Source organism: Thermobia domestica, chromosome 16 (genome assembly GCF_964235325.1).
Source record: "Thermobia domestica chromosome 16, izTheDome1.hap1.1, whole genome shotgun sequence".
Taxonomy (NCBI): Eukaryota; Metazoa; Arthropoda; class Insecta; order Zygentoma; family Lepismatidae; genus Thermobia; species Thermobia domestica.
Window position 1 is genome coordinate 32,385,992 of NC_137469.1, and position 22,583 is coordinate 32,408,574.

General features: G+C 36.2%; 1 protein-coding gene across 2 annotated transcripts in view; it reads left to right on the forward strand.

Annotated features, from left to right (window-relative positions):
* The window catches only part of Dscam2 (Down syndrome cell adhesion molecule 2), a 558,607-nt gene that overhangs the window by 163,832 nt on the left and 372,192 nt on the right, over positions 1-22,583 (forward strand). For both annotated transcript variants that reach the window (XM_081742257.1, XM_081742256.1), the window contains exon 3: positions 7,632-7,778. In XM_081742257.1, coding sequence (XP_081598383.1) covers positions 7,632-7,778 — 147 coding nt within the window. The remainder of the gene's footprint in view (positions 1-7,631; positions 7,779-22,583) is intronic.

A 22,583-nucleotide genomic window follows, 5' to 3' on the forward strand; every position in this document is an offset into this window, starting at 1 on the left:
AAAATATCCTTGTTCACAAAGCTTGACCAATTATACATTATTTCAATTTATTTTATTTAATATTGTCATTTTGTATAATTAATGAATGTGTATCAATATCAATTAGTGAACAGGGATGTGGTCAAGTTTGGTATGTGTAAAACATCTGTCCCTTATTAGCTTGCCATAGAGATATTAATTTATCATGTATATTTTTAAGCACTTATATTTACTAATTTCCTGTGCAGTCTAGTTAAACTTAGTACTACTTTCGACTTCCAAACTAATCAAAGAAGAACCAAGTATACAGTCGAAAAGTCCCCTCCCCCCCAAAAAAATAAAGTTGCACTGTTCTTATATGAACATTAACGTTTAAACGCCCATTGACGAAACTATTGCTTTACGGCTTTAAACATCAATACCTTAACCCCTAATTAAGGTAGAAAGATGATTTTGGTACCAATGTATTCCTGAAGGATTCCGTCGCTGTGCATTTTATAAATGTGGGAGATACCACGGCGGGGGGCGAGGGTAAGGTGTTTTACTAATTATTTTTCGGGGGTCATTTCCCTGTTGGGGTTACAGTCATAGAAATTGGTATGTGAAGCAATAAAGTAGGCCGCTATATGAAAATATCCTGTATTTGTACTTCTTGCTTATATGGGAAGAGTAGGGAGGGGATAAAGTTGGCCAATTTCTGGAATTTCATTTTTTTACGTAAATTACATTTATTTTTACGACAAACATGAATAGCTCAGCCTCTGATTACGCCTTCTATGAATACGATGGGAATTGCATGAATGTTACCTCGTTGGAACTTGTGGTCTATAAGGTTTCCAACGGTGTACGAATCATGACTCTGTGATTACTAGGGGTGTCGTCAGGGCCGCCAACGCGGAAGTCTGCAACAATACTTCGAAACTGATACACAGGGCATTTATATAGGAATTTCGTTATGAATTGATGTCTCACATTGTATTGCAGTAGTAGCTACCATCTTTTTATATTATCACAAGTGTCTGGCCTACACATTAGCATCATTTTGTCAACGTAGGGTGGCTGCAAGGGTTGCCAGAGCCCGCAAAATCAATTGTTTCATATTTTTTATGATTGTTTGTGTTTCTTCCTCTTCTTTTACGAATATGGCGGGAATTGTAGGAATGTTACCTAGTTGGAATTTGCGCTCTATAAGCTTTCCAATGACATATGAATCATGACTCTGGAATAATTAGAGGGGTCAACAGAGCCCCCAACGTGAGAGTCTACGATTTTGTTAAAATCCCCGGCGGGCGTCAAAAGGTTAATAATTATAATTAAGATAGCATGTGCTAGAAACGGTTTAACGTTATGACTACTTGCATATAATACTTACTATACCTGTAAGCACCTGTCGTTACCAAAGCTTAATTCAGAGCCTGCATAGAAAGAGGAAGGAAAATATGTCCTTAAAGGAAAGTTCCTAAAACTAGTCCATTCAAGGGTATTTATCCTAAGATATCGAATTCCGCACAACCATAAAGTAATCTGGGTTGCATATAAGCAAGGCGTTCCTAGAAACCACGAGAATCTTGCATACATACGAGGGGGCCCAAAAAGCCATACTGAAAGCGCGCGGTCGTTCCTAGACATAGTAGAGAGTTCTTCAGCTAGGTAGATGTAGTAGAGACCTTCTCAAATCAGTTGCCCAAGTGGTGTCTGCATAAGACTTTGATGTTTGTTTGTAGTCATATTTTCTCAACTGTTTTCGTTTGCCGTCTGCGAAATCGTCATGGGAGATTTAAAGAAGCAAAAACTTTGTTAGAAAATTTGCTTCTTGCAAACTTGCAACGGAAGCTTCTGAAATGTTTTAACAGGCTTTCAAGAAAGGTGTTATGAGCGCACACAAGTTTTCGAGTGGTTTGAGTGGTTTAAACATGAGGAGATCAATGTTGGAGATCGTGCTCGTTGTGGGCGCTCTTCATCATCTCAAAACGACAAAAAACATTGATAAAATCCGCCCAAAAAATCAACAAGGATCGTTGTTTCACGAGCGACGAAATTTCTGAACAGACAGGAGTGAGTTGGGGCTCCTGTCAGCGGATTTTCGATGAGGATTTGCAAAAGAAATGCGTTGCCACTGAGTTTGTTCCTCGCCTGCTCACACAGAATCTGGATATTTGGGCTCTCACGACTGCGCTATCATTCCCTACCCTCCGTATTTGCCAGACCTAGCCCCGTGAGACTTTTATACTATTCCCGAGATTGAAAAAAATCTAAAAGGCAGGCATTTTCATGATGTGGAGTGTAGTTGGAGTTTTACGTCCCATGGTTATGACGGTGAGGCTAAAGGAGACGGTGAAGATAAGAACGGAATGAAATGGTGGAATGAAGAAAAGTGGGAGGATACGGGAGAACCCCGAGAAAACACACGAGTACGGTGTTTGTCCACCACAAAGTACACATAGCGCGAGCTGGGATCGAAACAGGGACCCCAAACACCGGAGGTGAACGCTCTACCACTGAGCCACCGCATGATGTGGAGTATGTAAAACGAACTTTGCAAAGGACACTGGATGATATAAAAGTTTGAAGAGTTCCAGAAATGCTTCAAACAGTGAGAAACTTGAGTATTTCTTGGCATCTAATTGAGATTACTTTGGAGGAGACTGAAAGTATTTTGTGAAACAATTAATACGTTATTTTTTTTAGAACAAACATCCGGTTATTTTGGGTCTCCTCTCGTATTTGCATCCATTTTCACTCCGCTCCCCTTCATAAATTTATCCTCAAGCTGAAAATCGAAAAATTAAAAAAATAAAGTAAAATGTTTCACACGTGCTTAGATATATCTGGTGAAGATTTTCATAATTTGGAGCTTGAACTCCAGACTGATCTGGATTGATGAGACTGTGCCAATAACTGCTAATCTTTTTTTTTTTTTTTTATCTGTTGTGTGTTACTTTGCCAGACCTTCTTCCGTTGGTCTATTTGGCTAACGCATGTTTTCTTTGGTAAACTTTGTCTCAGGTTCAAATCTCGGTTGAGGGAGCACAAAAATTTAATTCCATAGTCATTCACTTTCATTAATCATCCGTTCACTTTGGCCTAAAGGGTAAAATCGTTGGACGTCTAAAAAAAAAGAAAAAGAAAAAGAAAAAAACTTGTTACTGTGCTCGATGCTTCGACTATGAGTATGTGTTAATTGAATAATGAACTGTCTGTTCTAATACCTTAGAATTCAGTCATTGACATATATAGAAGTACATGAACTAATACTTTATCTATGTTACTATGCTTATCTTGCTCTACATCAATGGTTCTCTACCTAATTTCTATCACGACCCCCATTTGATCACATCTCCTTGCCAGCGATCTTCTTGTAATTTCTGGTTTGTATGTAATAAGCTTGTGTGTGAGTTTTAATATACCTATTGCGGAGATCTCAAGATATCCATCTATATCTATAATAGTATAATCTATTTCTTACATATAATAGATACAGTAATTTCCCTTATAGCGAATGGATTAAAACCAAATTTGGCCAATTCATTCATATCTAGGGATGCGCATGAGAGGAGTCGAGACAGGATTTTCCGGACAAAATTCGAGTCGAGACACGGATCTTCAAATAGAAAAACTATACATTTTTCGAGTCGAGACATCACTTTTACAGCACATTTTCGAGACGAGACAGTCACAAATCTTGTCTCGTGCGCATCCCTATTCATATCACAAATATCGAGTCCGGTCCGTCATACTGTTTCAAAATGGAGGCCGTTTGGAAATTTTAAAACTTTATAACTCAATTTTTGGTTATATGATTATAAAATAAAGTTATTTCTAATTTTGAACAGATAAAAAAGCTTGGACAGTTGTTAAGAAAAGTTATTGTGTATTTTAGATGACTTGAAAATGTGGGCTCACGAAGATTGAACCGGACATTGCAGTACTAGTGAAATCACACCATGCTTACGTATCTCATTAGCTTTCAATTTTAATTGTATATATATTTCAACATGCAAGTTTCGTTGCATTTGCATTTTTCTGGTATTTCAGTATGGAATACTCATTAGTTTCACATCGTACCTCTTTTATTTAAATTGAGTTTTAAACAACTCTCCACCTCTTGAAAATGTTTCGTAGATCTAGTTTTTGTTGTTATCAATAATATGTATAAAAATAAAAAACATGCCTATCATAAAAAATCAAAATAATTCTTAAAAATATTTTCCGGCACTAGATTCTAATTATATTTATCTCTTCCACTTATCTTCGCAACCTTCTCACGTCCTCCCTAGAGGTCGCGAGCCACAGGTTGACAAACACTGCACTAGGTTCGCCGATCTATCAAGTATGTATTTTTCGTATATGATCCAAAGATCAACATTCAGGAAACCATAACATGAACTTCGTACTAACCATTAGCCATCTATTGTAACTCCAGGCTACATAAAAAGCAAAACAAAAACGAAATCCATAGAAACATTATGTTTGATTATTCACGGAATTCGTCTTCCGTTTACTCTGCTAACAACAGAATGGCTAAATTCTTCATCCGTCTACAGATATTAGATCAAAAATGGTAAGAGAGAGAAAGAATAAAAGAAAAACACCTTTTTGATATAATTTTGTGTTCAAAAAATAGGTTCATTATCGCCAGTGGCGTATTTAGGATTTTGCTTCGGGGAGGAGCTATGCACAACACGGGAAAGTAGTGGGCCAATTGCCCACCTGAGTTTGAGAATTAAATGTATTTTAATCGATTGTCCACTAATATACTAGAAAAAAAAAACGTGAAACTCCTAGGTCGGTGGAGGATTTTACCCCTCCCCCAGACAAATCTATATATATAAAAGAGAACGTACAAAAATTTGTCCGCTCATCACGCTAATACGGCTGAACCAATTTCTTTCATTTTTGGGGGGTTATTAGGATTTGGACCCTAGATGGTTTTTATCATATCACTTTAATTTTTAATTACCAGTGTCTTGAGATAATTGACCATTCAAGTGTCCATAACGTACAAATCCTTTGTTATTAGTTCATCATAGGTAAAAATAAACGTATTTATATGCAACCCGCATGACCGTGTCACTCGGCGGGTTAACATAAATGACAGGCGATATACAGCGGAAAATCGCTTGAATCTTCTGTTTAAAATTTTTTAATTGATTTGCTTATTTTTACAGACACTTTTACAATATGCCAGCACCGGGATGACCGCAGCGAAGCGGGGCGGGTTAACATAAATGACAGGCGATATAATGTTAAGATTTACTGCAATCTTCTATGGTTTTTATCATATCACTTGAAAGCGAAAAAGTAAAAATTATCTAAGTAACAAAGTTTATTGCGTTCCGGGGTGACCGCAGCGAAGCGGGGTGAACGCTGCTAGTCTGAAATGACGCTCCTTGAATATTTGTAATTTCATTTCAACTTAACTGATTTCATTTTAGAAAAAAAAAATGGAAATATTCAGTCATATCTGTGTACGTTTTTACCTGAAAGGAAATATTGAAGCTGAAATATACTTGTTGCAGTTTTAATGGCAATGATTGCAGATTGGTGAATCTTTGATATTTATTTCAGAAGCGGGGGTGCTTGACCTCCATAGCCCCCCCCCCCTAAGTATGTCACTATTTATCGCTCTTTTCCGCTATGATGTCTGAAAGTGACAGAACTCGATTCTTTCCAATTTCAACGTTGATCGCCATAGAAAAAGAATGGATAGACACAAGTGCGCCGATCCTGGGGGGACGTGGGGGCCCGGGCTCTTCCAAACCTAATGTGCGCCCCCTATTGTATTTATGAATATACATATTTGGAATAATTTGAATGCAACTTGTCTTAAAATCCTCATATATGTACCTTCTGCATCTGAATGGGCCGCCCCAAATTTTCAGAGAAATCGGCGCCCTTGGAAAGAGATAGCGAGGAGGAACGTTCTTTTAATTTCAGTATAGCATTCCAAGAGCGATCCTATCTGCACCCGTAACGTTTTTCTGAAACGCGAAAGTGATAGAAATTTAATAAATATACAGTCCTAAAACATACGTTCAATCTCGGTCTGACTGTCTGCATTGGGTCACCGGAAATAATAGGCCTATAAACCAGTTCCCATTCAAATATTAATTTTCGTACACTGTAAACGATTACAGCAACAACGGAAACTTTAAATGATAGTGAGACTTTCTTAGCTTAGTTTAACTCAATGACACATAAGTTTTCTGCAAATTAAAATGCGTTCAGGGAGTTTTTTTTTAAGTAATTATTACAGGAAAAACGATACAATGCACATACCTTGTAATCGTTTACTAGCAGAGTATATTTCTGTAATGTTTACGTGAAAGTAAATGACAAAAACTACTATGTATCTTCAAGGGCGCCCATGTTGTGGTTTCCAAGGGGGGCAAGTATAAGCGACGATTCAAAAATAGTTCCGAATTTTGCTATAACTAATGCAAAAATTCTACTGAATTTTCGATATTCTGAAGTACAATTTCCACTAGGGGGCGAGCGCCCCACCGTACCCCCCTGATGGGCGCTCTTGTGTACCTTGTTTCTGCATATGATAAAGTACTATGAAATATATTCCCTATAGAAGCGTGCAACTAGGTATACATAAAATAATACAATCTACATCTTGCATTGTTAAATTTTCTTGCATTGTTCAATTTGTCTACATGCTTGTTGAGCTCCTTTTTCTAATATAAAAAATTCTGTAATCTCTTGAATTCTAATCAAACATTACTGTTTGTCAATAAATTAATATATAATTTTCAGTAATCAAGAATTGTGTGATATCTTGCAAAACATTTCTCTATGTATAAAAAAGACTGACATTTTTTATTCAGCCATCTAGCTTCTTCTTCTTGTACTTTGCAAACACTTTCTCAGTCTACTTCTGTCTTGATCTTCTTGGGCCGAGGAGGAAATGAGTGCTACACTCCGTTTACTGTTGTTTCGTTTCAGGATTGTATTGGGACAACCAATTTAGTCCACGGTTTTACTTCGTGACAGAAATCGATCGGCATTCCGCTCAAAATAGTAGAAGGCTTCTGTTGATCCCGTCACTCTTTCACTCTTTTGGTCTCCTAACAGATTTTTTGGAACCCATTATGCCGAGAACTTGTACGTGCCCAAGTTATTATGAATTATGCTACCGACGCATTCCAGAGAAATGCTCACAATCTCTGACACACGTTTCGGTGAAATTCTGCAATTTTGAACTATAATATCACGAAATATGTCCATGATTTCGGGGACAGTCACTACTTTTGGACATTCTGGATGTAAAGCATTATCTATTGAGAAATCGACCACAAGTAGCTTTTCTGTCATTGGTGTTGTGCGTGTTGCCTAACCAAACACTTAAAAAACTTTAAGTCCGTTGGGGCAGGGAAAAAGAGTTGTCCAAAAAAAAATTTAAAATGCAGTAAGGTCTTTTCCGCACTAGCCGTCATCGAATTTCCAACAAAAGTGCAAAACGCACCACTATAGTATTGATACCGGAATTGACGAATTTGTCCCCACTTGTCTACTGCAGGTCCGCAATTTAAAACGAGACGCATAGTTTGAATAATTTAACGTTTGGAGTGTTGATTAATTTTGTCTTACAGAATGTACGTACAGTATTTAAAAATGAATGATTCCACTTTTTTTCTGTATTGCAGATGGGAAATTCCATTTACTTCCAACTGGAGATCTGCTAATTCAAAACGTAGACCCGAGTGATCGTTATTCTTCGTATAGATGTCGAACTATTCACCGTTTAACAAGACAGGTTGTTGTAAGCAGTTCTACCAGCATACATGTCAGTGGTGAGTACAAATTTATTTTTATATATAAAATTCTGCTTCATCTTTAGAATAAAATGTGTAAACTGAAAATTTAATTTAGGAATTTTCATATACAATCAGGGCTCTCCGCGACACCAGACAGATGTCCAGTGCGTTCACCCTTATATGGCACCCAAAAAAAATATATTTAATAACGAACAATAACTTTATTAATAATGAATAATACTAGCTTCAGCTGGTCGCATTATTCAGCCGCTCAAACAACACTTAAGTTGGGGGATATACATGAAGGTAATATAAAATGATTTCTTGTCGTGATATACATATCATAGTTTAGATTCTGACTGCCCCCTAGTTTTTAACTTCTATATCCTCTAGTGAGAACCATGCGTTAAAGTGATGATTTTTTCCCCCTAGTTTTTAACTTCTATATCCTCTAGTGAGAACCATGCGTTAAAGTGATGATTTTTTTCCCCTAGTTTTTAACTTCTATATCCTCTAGTGAGAACCATGCGTTAAAGTGATGATTTTTTTCCCCTAGTTTTTAACTTCTATATCCTCTAGTGAGAACCATGCGTTAAAGTGATGATTTTTTTCCCCTAGTTTTTAACTTCTAGATCCTCTAGTGAGAACCATGCGTTAAAGTGATGATTTTTCCCCCTAGTTTTTAACTTCTATATCCTCTAGTGAGAACCATGCGTTAAAGTGATGATTTTTCCCCTAGTTTTTAACTTCTATATCCTCTAGTGAGAACCATGCGTTAAGGTGATGATTTTTTCCCCTAGTTTTTAACTTCTATATCCTCTAGTGAGAACCATGCGTTAAAGTGATGATTTTTTCCCCCTAGTTTTTAACTTCTATATCCTCTAGTGAGAACCATGCGTTAAAGTGATGATTTTTTCCCCCTAGTTTTTAACTTCTATATCCTCTAGTGAGAACCATGCGTTAAAGTGATGATTTTTTCCCCCTAGTTTTTAACTTCTATATCCTCTAGTGAGAACCATGCGTTAAAGTGATGATTTTTCCCCCTAGTTTTTAACTTCTATATCCTCTAGTGAGAACCATGCGTTAAAGTGATGATTTTTTCCCCCTAGTTTTTAGCTTCTATATCCTCTAGTGAGAACCATGCGTTAAAGTGATGATTTTTTCCCCCTAGTTTTTAACTTCTATATCCTCTAGTGAGAACCATGCGTTAAAGTGATGATTTTTTTCCCCTAGTTTTTAACTTCTATATCCTCTAGTGAGAACCATGCGTTAAAGTGATGATTTTTTTCCCCTAGTTTTTAACTTCTAGATCCTCTAGTGAGAACCATGCGTTAAAGTGATGATTTTTCCCCCTAGTTTTTAACTTCTATATCCTCTAGTGAGAACCATGCGTTAAAGTGATGATTTTCCCCCCCTAGTTTTTAACTTCTATATCCTCTAGTGAGAACCATGCGTTAAAGTGATGATTTTTCCCCCCTAGTTTTTAACTTCTAGATCCTCTAGTGAGAACCATGCGTTAAAGTGATGATTTTTCCCCCCTAGTTTTTAACTTCTAGATCCTCTAGTGAGAACCATGCGTTAAAGTGATGATTTTTCCCCCTAGTTTTTAACTTCTATATCCTCTAGTGAGAACCATGCGTTAAAGTGATGATTTTTCCCCCTAGTTTTTAACTTCTAGATCCTCTAGTGAGAACCATGCGTCAAAGTGATGATTTTTCCCCCTAGTTTTTAACTTCTATATCCTCTAGTGAGAACCATGCGTTAAAGTGATGATTTTTTCCCCTAGTTTTTAACTTCTAGATCCTCTAGTGAGAACCATGCGTTAAAGTGATGATTTTTTCCCCCTAGTTTTTAACTTCTATATCCTCTAGTGAGAACCATGCGTTAAAGTGATGATTTTTCCCCCTAGTTTTTAACTTCTATATCCTCTAGTGAGAACCATGCGTTAAAGTGATGATTTTTCCCCCTAGTTTTTAACTTCTATATCCTCTAGTGAGAACCATGCGTTAAAGTGATGATTTTTCCCCCCTAGTTTTTAACTTCTAGATCCTCTAGTGAGAACCATGCGTTAAAGTGATGATTTTTTTTCTTTGTGGATTTCTCTAAAACTCATTTTTTATTTCATTGGAGTGAAATTGATCATAAAATTACCGTACTAAAGAGGAAATCATTTTTAAGCTAATCTAAATGACAAATTATTGTTAGTTACATACAAGGGTAAAAGTGGATCTGGAAAGGTACAGGGACGCATAATATTAACCATTCTCCCTGCCTATCTTTGCCAATTGTAATTTTTTTGGACGTCAAAGATATTTTTTGGAAGTGGGGGACGTTCCCACTCATTTTTTCCCCCTGGTTACATATGATTTAATAGTTTACGATTTTAGTGGCATGTTTTAATGGCGTAGATAGAACTATGATGTGAAACTGATTACAGATTTAATATATATATATATATATATATATATATATATATATATACAGGGTGGTACGAAATGAAAGAAAAAAGTTCTAATAAACATGGGCCGAAAAATTCCTCCTTTCAGAGTTATGATGCATTGAAAATTCGAAAAATCATTTTTCAAAACTCCCTAACTTAGAAACTATAGGACCTATCCCAAGCGGTTTAAGGAATTACACAGGAACTAGCATGTTCTCTATCTAAATATCCATGTTTTACCATCCTCCGTTATCGGTGAAAGGAACTGTAAAAAGGAAGTTGAAGTATAGAAATACTTCTTTAAGTACTAGTGGTGCGTTCGTTTCGCTGGTACCAGTGAATTCTGAAACATCGATATTTAGATAGAGCGTATATCAGTTCCTGTGTAATTGCTTAAACCGCTTGAGATAGGTCCTATAGTTCCTAAGTCAGAGAGTTTTGAAAAATGATTTTTCGAAGTTTCAATGGATCATAACTCTGAAAGGAGGCATTTTTCGGCCCATGTTTATTAGAACTTTTTTCTTTCATTTCGTATAAGGAATCGCCTCCCAAAGTTTGTCGGTAGAGTTACCTACCACCCTGTATATATATATATATATATATATATATATATATATATATATATATATATATATATATATATATATATATATATATATATATATATATATATATATATATAGCGAGAGAGATAGATTTGGAATTAAATCTGACGAATAACTTTTAGCCATATTTCATCCAAAATTGGAGTAATTTCCCGGTTAACGACCTTATGAACGTCTTGGCTAGACTGCCGTAGAGTTATCCAACAATATCATTGTACAAAATGTACTATTTAATTTTACTAGTAAGATTAGTTTCGTTATTGTCTAAGCTTATTCCGATATTCAGTTCTACTGAAATGGACCTTCGATATGAACGATCGTGCAGAAAAGAAAGCATTATCAAACCTAGGACAAAAAATAAAATGTGTACCTGTCTAATTATCTCTGAAACTGCCGGTAAACAATTACGAGTATTTCTTTTCTTCAATCCGTTTATATTCGGATATTATTTTCCCGCTTGCTTCTTCAAATTTTAGGGAGCATTTTATCTTCGGACCAATACGGTAATATGAATTAAACATGCAACAATAGGCTCCAGTTCCCAACCTTTTCCTCTGTCCAAATTTAAAATGGTAGAATCTTTCACTTCCGGTTTCAGCATTGATCGCTAAAGAATAGATTCCGTTTCAATTCCTATCTTTCTATTGAAACCGGAACTGGTAAAAAAATGTACTACTATCGGCGGCTTTAGTATTTATTACCATACAGTAAAAGCGGTAATACGTATGCACGGTCCCACCTACGGTCCCACCTAAATAGAGGATCCTACTACATCGGATCTGCCACATCCTAAACTTCCTAACATATATTTGTACAATTTCTAGACAAAATTATATTTGTTTAACAGAGAAATTACTAATGTAGCCAATGGAGGATATAGCCCGAGGCCAGGGGAGCTGAGCCCCAGCTTTTTGAGTGGTAAAAATAATTGAAGCTATATCCTCCTCAATAAATTTATATTTGCTCCAATAACTATCGAGACCAGCGGAGCATGGGGTTCTAGAAGCCTTAATTTTATCAGAGAGGTAGGCAGACGCATATCTATCGTTTCTGGAGATGTACGTTCAGCGTCCTTCTTATTCCAACGTATATCCATTGCGGTCCAACGTGACAACGTTTCGTCAGTTCTTGGTACGTTGCCGCCTGGATGGGAACTGGAGGAGGTGTTTCTTCTCTAGTACAACAGAAACAAGCGAAAAGTAGAATAATAAAAATAATATATCAACATTCAGAGAAATTTAACAGTATTTTAGGTTTAAACTTTAAATGTTGATCCATCCACCTGTAACATAATATTTATTCAAATTGCGTTTGCTCCTTAGAAATCATGTTTAAATTTCATTGTTGTTATTGTTATAAAATATTAATATAAAATGAAGCATTAAAATCCAATTGTAGAGATTGAATCTATTATTTACATATTTTTGAAAGTTCATAGTAAACTCATGATATACCTATCATACTCTGGATTCTTGCTGCCCCCCCTCAGTTTTTACCTTCTAGATCCGCCACTGAATGTGGTAAGAAAATTTGATCTTGCACTTCATCGGTACTCTTTCTCTTCTAAAAGCAATCTACTTCTATCATTTTTTTCCCTGAAAATATAAGTGGAAGTAATAACAAACGCCTAAACATACAACAATGCCCTTAAATACTACATAGACGTAGTGACTTGTAGGATAGGACCTTCCCTTTCAAAGATTGGACCCATCCCAACAAAAATTTGCGGGTGTACGTACGGTAGATAGTGATATATTGTTTTTGATATAAATTCAGTCTCTCCAAAGTGCAATATATTTTCTATCTATCTATCTATCTATTGGAACTGAATGTGCTAGAAATATTCTCTCATTTCTGGTTTCAAGGTAAATTTTGTTCTACCAAAAATTGTAGTACATAGCAAGAAATATTTTCCTTTAAAAAAATAATAATAAAAAGTTAGTGTCTTCAGAAAGAAGTTCAATGTACATCTTTATCGATGTATTGAAAGTAGAAGTTACACATTTGCCGCGCTTTGAGTGTCAAAATTGAAAATGAAATGACATGAAATCTTTCAGTTTTACGTCCCCCGTTTATGCTGGCCAGGCTAAAAGAGACGATGATGATGAGAAATTTATGAAATAGTGGAATAAAGAAAGTATGAGGAAACGAAAGAACTCCGAAAAAACCCATAGACCCGGTGTGTGTCCAACACAAAGTCCACTTGGCGCAAGCTGGGATCGAACCAGGGACCCCACGAACTAGAAGCGAACTACCAGTGAGCCAGCGCGACCCCGATGTCAAAATTGAAATGAAATGAAATGAAATGTTTGAGTTTTACGTCCCACGTTATGAAGGTTAAGCTAAAGAAGACGGCGATGATGAGTAATGAATGAAAGGGTGGAATGAAGAAAGTGGTAGGAAACGGGAGAACCCCGAGAAAACTCTCGCACACGGTGTTTGTCCACCACACAGTTCACTTGGCGGTGGCTGGGTCGAACCCGGGACCCTAAGCACCAGAGGTGAACGCTCTACCACTGAGCCACCGCGCCCCCTAATGTCAAAATTGAGTCCCTATGGTTTATGCAAGGATGTTATAAATAGAGGATCTGCCCATATGTATCTTCATCCTATTAAATCGATGAAGCCAAAAAACAAACGAGCATCGGCACGTCTGATTGGCTACTCTCGTTTCTGCGATAGTCTGACTGGTTACTTTCGTTTCCGCCATGATTGTTGACTCAAAACATTGCGATCCTATTGGGCTGAGTGGGCAGAGTAGGGGGGGGGGCGAAACTGTGACGTACGGCTTCAAGATTTTGTTGTAAGGGCAGATCCTCTATTTTATAAGATCCTTGGGTTTATGCATCTACCTTAGTTTCAATCTGAACCCAAATCGTCGGGGAACGGTGGTATCAGTGGTAGAGCGATTACCTCTGACACGTGGGGTCTCTGGTTCGATCCTCAGTCAAAGTAAGTTTGTGGTGGGCAACACCGTGTCTGTGAGTTTTCTCGGGGCTACTCTCGTTTCCTCCCACTTTCTCATTCCACCTATTCTTGCATTATCATTCACTTGCATAATCATAATCACAGGGCATAATCATGGGACGTTAAACTCAAAGGATTTCATTTGATTTGAAACGAACTCAGCTTGTTTCTTGACTTAAATAAACTTGAACATACATTCAGACCTACAACTGATTTTATATTTTTTAAATATTACAATGAATGCTGCAGCCTCTTGAAGAGAGTGAAAACAAAATAGTAATAAAAAATAGAAACAAGATGTGTCACACAGCTGGAACACAAGCTGGTCAACAACAAAAAAAAAAAAATGGAAAGAAGCGCAAAAAATATTTTAAAAAAGATCTAAAAATCCACTGTTATATATTTTCTTACATCCTTTTGTTTTATATCTAAAGGCGTCTTTCCTCTTTTATCTAACGTTTTTGGGACATTATTTTTGTGAATAGCCCCTCCATTTCTGAGAGAATAATAATAGTAAAAACAATGAAACAGTGTAGCATATTACGATCCTTCTTTGTTTTCATATTACGATGTTCTTTTTTTTATCAGTTTGACGCCATTTGGCTACAGAAGAAAGCGTACATATTTGAATTTTCTGGTCCTATCCTTCTTTTTTTAGTGGGTGTGGGGAGGGATGCTGAAACAACAAAATAAAGAATAAAACAACATACAAAAAACATTTTTGTAACATATGTTGACTGGTGAACATTTCTTTTTTTCTCTCTTTTTTGTTCTGTTTTAGTAACTGAATAAAAATGTCGGTTCTGAAATTTATGTTTTCCTACAGTTTCTTTAATGGAAATTAAATGTTCGGCTCTAAATGTTCGCGATCTATTATTCTTAAAATAACCTTTGTTAATAACATCTTTTTGTTGATTACTTAAATAATATAAATATCTAAGTATACTCGTTGTCTGTCCAATAAATACGCGAACTGATGTCATAAACACTGTATTTACAAAATTAGGTATATCAATCTTGTCTCCTTCAAAATACTGCCCATTTTTAGCAATGTTCCAACTCCGTGTCCATTGTTGAAAACATCCCTGGAAGTAATGCCAAGTCAGATTCTTCAGGTATCTTGTCATTTCACGTTTATCTTCTCTGCGTAGTCCCAGATGCCATTTCCACATGATCGTTTTACGTACAACCACGATTCGTCACCAGTGATGATCTTTTTCAACGAAATCGGAAGTTAGAACAGAATTTTCCAAGTCCGTGCAGCATTTGGTCCTTCCCAACTTTTGGTCAGGTGTTAGCAACTTTGGGACAATTTTTGCACATATTTTTTCCAACTCCAAATGTTTCTTTAAAATCGTGTGCACAGACGATTTTCCTAAATTCAGTTGATCAGGAATCATCTGGATAGTTAAAAGACGAGAGACCACACACGGTCAATGTTGTCTTCAACACAGGACATCGACGGTCGTCCTGGCCTTGCCTCATCTGATGTCTTCACGACCCTCATGGAAAAGCTTGATTCACTTGAAAAGAGCTATTTTCTTAGGTGCGTTATTTCCACAATCAGCCCTCAACATTTCATGAATTTCCTGAGATCTTTTTCCCAGTTTCACCAAAAAATTGATGTTGATTTGTTGCTCCATTTAACATCTGTTCATTGATATCCATCGTCGACACGAAAAGAAATAGGACACCACAAAATCAATGCCACCTCAGGCTGTACGCTATCCTTTTTGGTCTGACGTTTACTTTCGCTCCAGTGGGTCTTCTGCTAACAAAGCACTCAACTCAAGGTCACCCTACTAACTCAGTTCGCGTATTTATTGGACAAACCACGTGTTCTATGGTTTATTGCAGATAAGCTGATAGGAAATTCAAACAAGTTTTCTCCCCACCATGTTCACACACGTGGTCTGATAAACGTGAATGTTGGTAGTTCACTTCCAACATCCACAACTGCTGAATATAATGTACATAAACATATCTAAAGAATTAAATATAACTTGAATAATATGATAGTTCTACCTATCGTATTTTAAAATATTTTATAATATTTATCTGTATTAGTGAGATAGGTAACACATCTTTTAGTAACAATAGTAAATTTAAATGACAATTGTCGTCTTCTTGGTAGTCGGAGTTGTGAAATAAAAGGTTGAGTGCCAAAGTAGCCTATGTACTAAGCTCATCCTTTCGAGATAATTGGACCAAAAGTTCAACTTTCAACTTTTCCTTAAGTTTTAACAACATAACAAGAAATCACCGCCCTTCTAGCACTGAATGAGTCTGTTTCCCGATAGGTTAATGTATCCTTGGGTAAACAATAGCATCTATGGGCCGGGCGGGTCGTGGACATAACTGAAAAAAAATTCTATTTTGGTGCTTAGGCGACTCTGGCACTGAACTCTCCAAATGATGTTTGAATTAGAAAGGATGACAAGGTTGTAAATTAAATGAATAGTTGCTGTATTCATACAATAATTTCATATTGTATAAACTTTATAACAAATTAGTTCTTGTTCGTAGAAATTAAATTTAAAAACTACGGTTAAAGTCAAACATTTAATGCATAAATAGGGACCAATAATAAGGCAAATATTAAAAATATTAATTGTTGGTTACGGGTTTTGGTAGTGACTCACAGAAACAGTACAAAAAACCTTCTCAGCATCAGGTGCAAGCGGATTCGGATAAAAGTATAGATTTTAAACTATATTAATTATTTAAGGTTATTTGTAACGTTCAAATAGTTCGTGTCTAACACGGTAGATGGCGCCACCGTCACCAATGTTAACATATACAACTAATAACATTAAAACAATCAAAAATAAAATGAATAATTCAAAAGCTTGACAAGAATGGATACAGTCTGGTTAATGGACGTTACAAAATCTAGGGAATGGTGCACGCCAATTTCACATATTGTTGTTAGTTTCATTGTTGGACGCCACCATTGTTAAATAAACAATTAATTTTATCTTCCATACTTTCGACAAGAAACTAGCACAAACATTTACGATTGAAATATCTAGGGAATGGTGCCTGTCGATTTCACGTATTGTTGATAGTTTCATTGTTGGAGGCCACCATTGTTAAATAAACAATCGACTTTATCTCCCACACTTTCTACCAGAAACACAAAACTTGGTCAAGATTGACGACTTGTTTTCTCCTTCTGCAATGCCAAAGAGGTGGGGAGAAATGGAGTTTGTTTTGATTACATATTAGCCGATCTGGAATGAATTATAAGAAGTAGATATAAAAACAGATTAAGAGGTGAAAATGTATGTTGCTACTCCACACTAAAGTTTTCTTTTCATCGTTCCGAATCAGAGTGAAATAATTAAAAGTTGAAATGAAATCTTGGAAATGAATATTCTGTATGATTCAGCTATTTTGCCTTAAAAGAGATTATATTGAAATGTATACTCATGCCCAAAATTATTGTCGCATGTCTATAAGTATGTTGTTGTAGGAATATAATTTGATAACGAATTCGCCGGTATTTCTTATAATGTTAGTGTGTGTATAATCGACAAAGACATGTATGTGGCAAATTTCATGTTAAAAGAGCAGTAAATAAGAACAATAAAACGAAAATAAAACGTTCTTGTCCATTTACCAATATTTTGTTTTACTCATTGTAATTTTCATATTTATATTTTTTTTTCGTATGAAATTTACTACAAATATAAATTTCCCAATTATACACATAGTATCAGTATTAAAAGTACCCTGCAAAATCATTATCAAATTACCGGTATATTCTTATAAGAAGACAGTTATAGATATGCGACAATCATTTTGGACATGAGTGTACCTGAGAGTACGTAGTCGTACAATATCTAATAGTCATGTGACAGTATTTGTGATCGCCTTAGCCTGATTGTAATTTTCTTGATTTGATTTTCGTGTTTGTTAATTTTCTACAATAAATTTCCCATCATCAACTGAAAAAATCTCTTATATTAGTTAAACGTTTCGTAATTGGAAGTGGACGGTTGGCAACACTATCACTGTTGCTTTTCGCGGATGTGGTTTTGCCGTGAGTATTGTAGATCATCATTATCTTGCATACTATTTCTTGTGCGGCAACACATACACGCAATACAGTTGCTATCTTTGGAAATCAGAGAAGTCGCTCATTTTATACTATCAGCACTGGCGCAAATCCCGGAGAAATGAGGGGGACATGTTCCCTCCAATCTTGGAACTGGCGGGACTGTTCCTCCCAATAATCCAATGTGTAATGTGTTTTTTTGGGACAAAATGTTATGACTTTTGTCCGATTGCCACAAAGGAAAGTGAGATGAAATTGATGATCCCCCAGAATAAGCCTCAAATCTACCCGTCTCCCAATGTTGAAGAGAACTCTGCTCCCATGATTCTCCACAGGATTGTTTTTCAACTTCACAACTATTTTAAGCACCGTTCAACAAAAAAAAAAAAAAAAAAAAAAAAGGAAAGAGAGAAAAAGGAAATGGTCTTACTTGTCCCCCCCCCCAATGTTCAAGAGAGATTTGTGACGCTGACTATCACCAGTGACGTTATTCAGCCGGTTCGCACCGGTTCTCTAGAACCGATTGTTAAAATATTTCGAGCTCGCAAAACCGTTTATTATACCCAGACATAACAGTAAATTCTACCCAGTTATAAAAAGGAACAATAAATTTTAGTTTAATTATCTTTATTTTTAGAAATTCTTAATGTTAAAGAACTGGGATCACATGAGTGTATTTGTAAGGGTTATTTATATTTGAAACGTGTACATACCACTATCAACAACTATCGATCCATTGTTGGATATCCATTGCTGGTTTTCCAATATTTTTTTGGACAACTATCTATATTGGATAATTTGTTTCCAAGATATTCGCAATGCTACGTAATTTCGTCACACCACCTTGTATTAGGATTCTATGTAGGTTCTCTACTTATCACTTATAGGGGGCGGGGGTACCTCAGTGGTAAAGCGTTCACCGCCGGTGCTTGGGGTCCCTGGTTCGATCTCAGCTCACGCCGTGTGGAGGACAAACACCGTGCTCGTGGGTTTTCACGGGTTCTCCCGTTTCCTCCCACTTTCTTCATTCCACTATTTCATTTATTTCTCATCATCACTGTCTCCTTTAGCCTAACCGGCATAAGCGTGGGACGTAAAACTTCATTTATTCTTCTACTTATCACTTGTGGTATCCGGTAAAAAAAATCCTTTGTGTCCACCTTGTGTTTTTTTTCTAAGCGAATTATACCTAAACATCTCTCTTTCTGTCTCTCTCGCTATATATATAAAACTGGACCGGTCGTTAAAAAATTAAAATAATACAACTGACTATCACTATCACTGTCTGCTCAGTTTACTGCATACTCAATTTCTATTAATCCTCACGTAGTACGGATTTTGTCCTAACACGCCACTATCAAACAGTTCTGCGCGGTAGTTGCCACCTGATTGTTGCCAACCTAGACATCAGACGTGTTTCCAACTCTAGGTGACTCCACTAAATTAATAAGGATTTGTACGTAGTTCTTTTATTCTAGAATAACTCAATGATGACAATTTAGTATGCTTCATAGCAATACGATTTTAATTTATAAGATAATATTTCAACTGCTAAGAGCAGTACCTGCAGCTGAATGCGTGACCCGAACCACTGCGTTCAAAACGTTCTTCTGAATTAGAAAAGGAAGCACTCGTGGAAAAGGAGAGATCCTTAGACATTCAGTTTCCGTGTAATCTAAACAATGTTCAGGAACATTATTAATACGATTGCATCAATTATGGAAAAGTTATCGTCTTGTTCTATCTTTAAATTGAAACAAAATGTTTGGTGCAGAATATAGGAAATGCATAACTTTTCATGCTCGGCCCTAGCCATAAAAACCAAGTACAGGTTTCTGATTGGTTGCAGGGGTGAAGGTGGAACAAAACGAGCCCTGCGGGACTTCTAACCCGTTTCTACTACTACTACTACTACTCATTCTATTACTACTACTACTACTGCTACTCATCCTTCTCCCCTCATCTTACTACTACTACTACTACTACTACTACTACTTATATGGATTCGTATAGCAAAACTGCAAACTTTTTTGTGTATAGCAAAACTGCAAACTGCAAATTATTTTCATTTTGTTTTAATGAGAAAAAGTGTTATGAAAATTTTAAAAAAATCCTTGGACCGGGTTTGAACCCACGCCAAAAGAGATTATGATTACTAGCCTGTTGCGCTAGCACTGGGTTACGAGAAGCAACAACATGCAGTCTTTGATTTCTGCTATAGGTAAGCTACATGGCGAAAAACGGATAACTTCAACCAATCAGAACAGCGTATTTAGCTCCTATGACTAGGGTCGAGCATTATTAAAAATATTCATAGGAAATGGAATAATAAATGAACTGGCAGCATTACCAAAAATCTTTGCAGTCTTCCTTAGATTTTGTTTAAGTATTCGTAGAGAAATTGTATGCTACCTAGTTGTAGAAGATGTTGATAAGATCGATCTATCTAGCTAGCTTTAGTGATTAAGGTAACATTTTCAATTGGAAGATATTATTTCTAGAAATAGACAGTTTTGATTTTATCATTCTTGGCTAATCCAAGAGCGTTGGTCCACCTGGCAATTACCGGGTAGGCCAGTCCGACCCTGGACAATAATGTCGGTCGTTTTCGATTCTTTTTACATATGATCCCCTTCCTACTCCAATTCTTCACCATTCATACCGATATTGAATGAATTTGGACATAAACGGAATCGTGTGCGTCACTAATCTTCTCAACGACCCCGAAAACTATGGATTTCACTCTAAAATAGGTCATTTTGATTAATTTTATATGTCACTTCTTCCCACTCTCGCTCCTGTGCCTATAGGGGATTAATTTAGCCTTACTATGCATCTGGAGTATCACTATTCATCTTAGTGATTCCGGAAACTAAGAATTGAACACTAACACTGATTGTTTGTGTTTATATACCATCCTATCCCCACCTACCCTCACCCCGTGCCAAAAATAAGAAAAGTAAGGTTGGGCGAACTCATGTACCAAAATTAATCAAAATTGGTCCAATATTTTAGCAAGATTTAGAGGCTAAACATCCTTATATTCGGTTTTATTTACATAGGTATAGATTGAAAATGTCACCTCCATCTCGAGACGGAAATTTCCCAAAAACACTAGGGCATGTGTTCAGCTATTGTTAAAGAAGTTTATATACCAAGTTTCATTTTTCTACCTTGATGGACCCGTGAGATAACGTATTTTTGGCATAAATTTTGAACTCTATCTCATACGACAATACAGCCTGTAACCAAAGTAATTTAATAAAACTCTCAGCTAGGTCAGAATCAACTCATGTACTAAATATCACCAAAATCGGTCCAGTGATCTAAAAAGAGTTTGCGAACAAAGATAGTTATTTTCATTTCCAATATAGATAAGTTTACACATATATTGTAAAATAAATCTGAAAGGAATTGATGTGTAATAAAATGTGGATTTTGAGGAAGAACAGTTAGCTTCAAAAAAGAGTATATTTATAGTCATAACACTATGCCCTCTTAAAGTTAATCTGCACCAAGAAATGTAACGTTACCTATTAAATATTATTGTCGAAAATACTAAAAAGTCGATTTTGTCAAGAAGAGAAGTATATATACAATTAATATCAACATCTCAATGTACATCCGTTTTTTTTTCTATGTAGCAATTTAAACTCATATATCCTGCAATTTACTGTAACGTTTAAACTCATATATTATTTAAAAAGAGTCATCTATTCATAACTTTATATACGAATATATATAGGAAGCTTGTTTTAATATATTCTCTGTTTTAGTACAAGTAATCATTCTGAATTGAGAATGATACGACCACTAGAGTGCAAAATGAAACCAACCCTTTTGACGAAAGATAGCCACTCCTTTGAGGGAGAGCGACTCTTTCGCCCGTAAACACTTGAAGAATTTTCTCAATCACTTTCATGTAGCGACTCATCATGTCTTTGAAGCCCGATTTTTGAACAGAATTCTCTCTCTCTGTCTGTATGATACATCTACTACGTTCAAACTTTCTCTCTCTGAGACCGTATGAACATGTATGTCCATTTCCTTTCACAGAAAGGACGAAATGGAAAATATTTTCCACTACACAGAATTTGCATCCAATCTACAAACCAACTGCCTTATTTCTAAGTCTTTTTTTCCTTTCTTTGTTTTTTGATCAAATTTATGTATATTGCAATAATGAACACAGTTGTTATTAACTGACTCTTGCGGCCTGTTTCTCGTGCTTTCTCCTTTTCGTCTCTTCTACTGCAAAAATTTTATAAAGCAATTAAAAAAAGCATCCACAAAATCAAGGATCTTATAAAATAGAGGATCTGCCCTTACAACAAAATCTTGAAGTCATACATCACAATTTCGCCATCCCGCCCAATAGGATCGCAATGTTTTGAGCCAACAATCATGGCGGAAACGAAAGTATCCAATCAGACAATGGCAAAAAACGAGAGTAGCCAATCAGACGGGCCGATGCTCGGTTGTTTTTTCGGCTTCATCGATTTAATAGGATGAAGATACATATGGGCAGATCCTCTATTTATAACATCCTTGCACAAATTTAAATGGATCTCTCTTAAATACAATAAAAAAAATTGTCGTAAAGAAGTACTACTTGTAGCATTTACGAGGGGTAATCAGAAAGTAAGGTTACAAAGACTGAAGTGAAATGTGTATATATTGTTTCATACAACGAATACAACCAACATATAGTACATACATCAGGTTTATTTTTCGACATAGTCTCCATGTCGGTTGAAGCATTTGTCGCA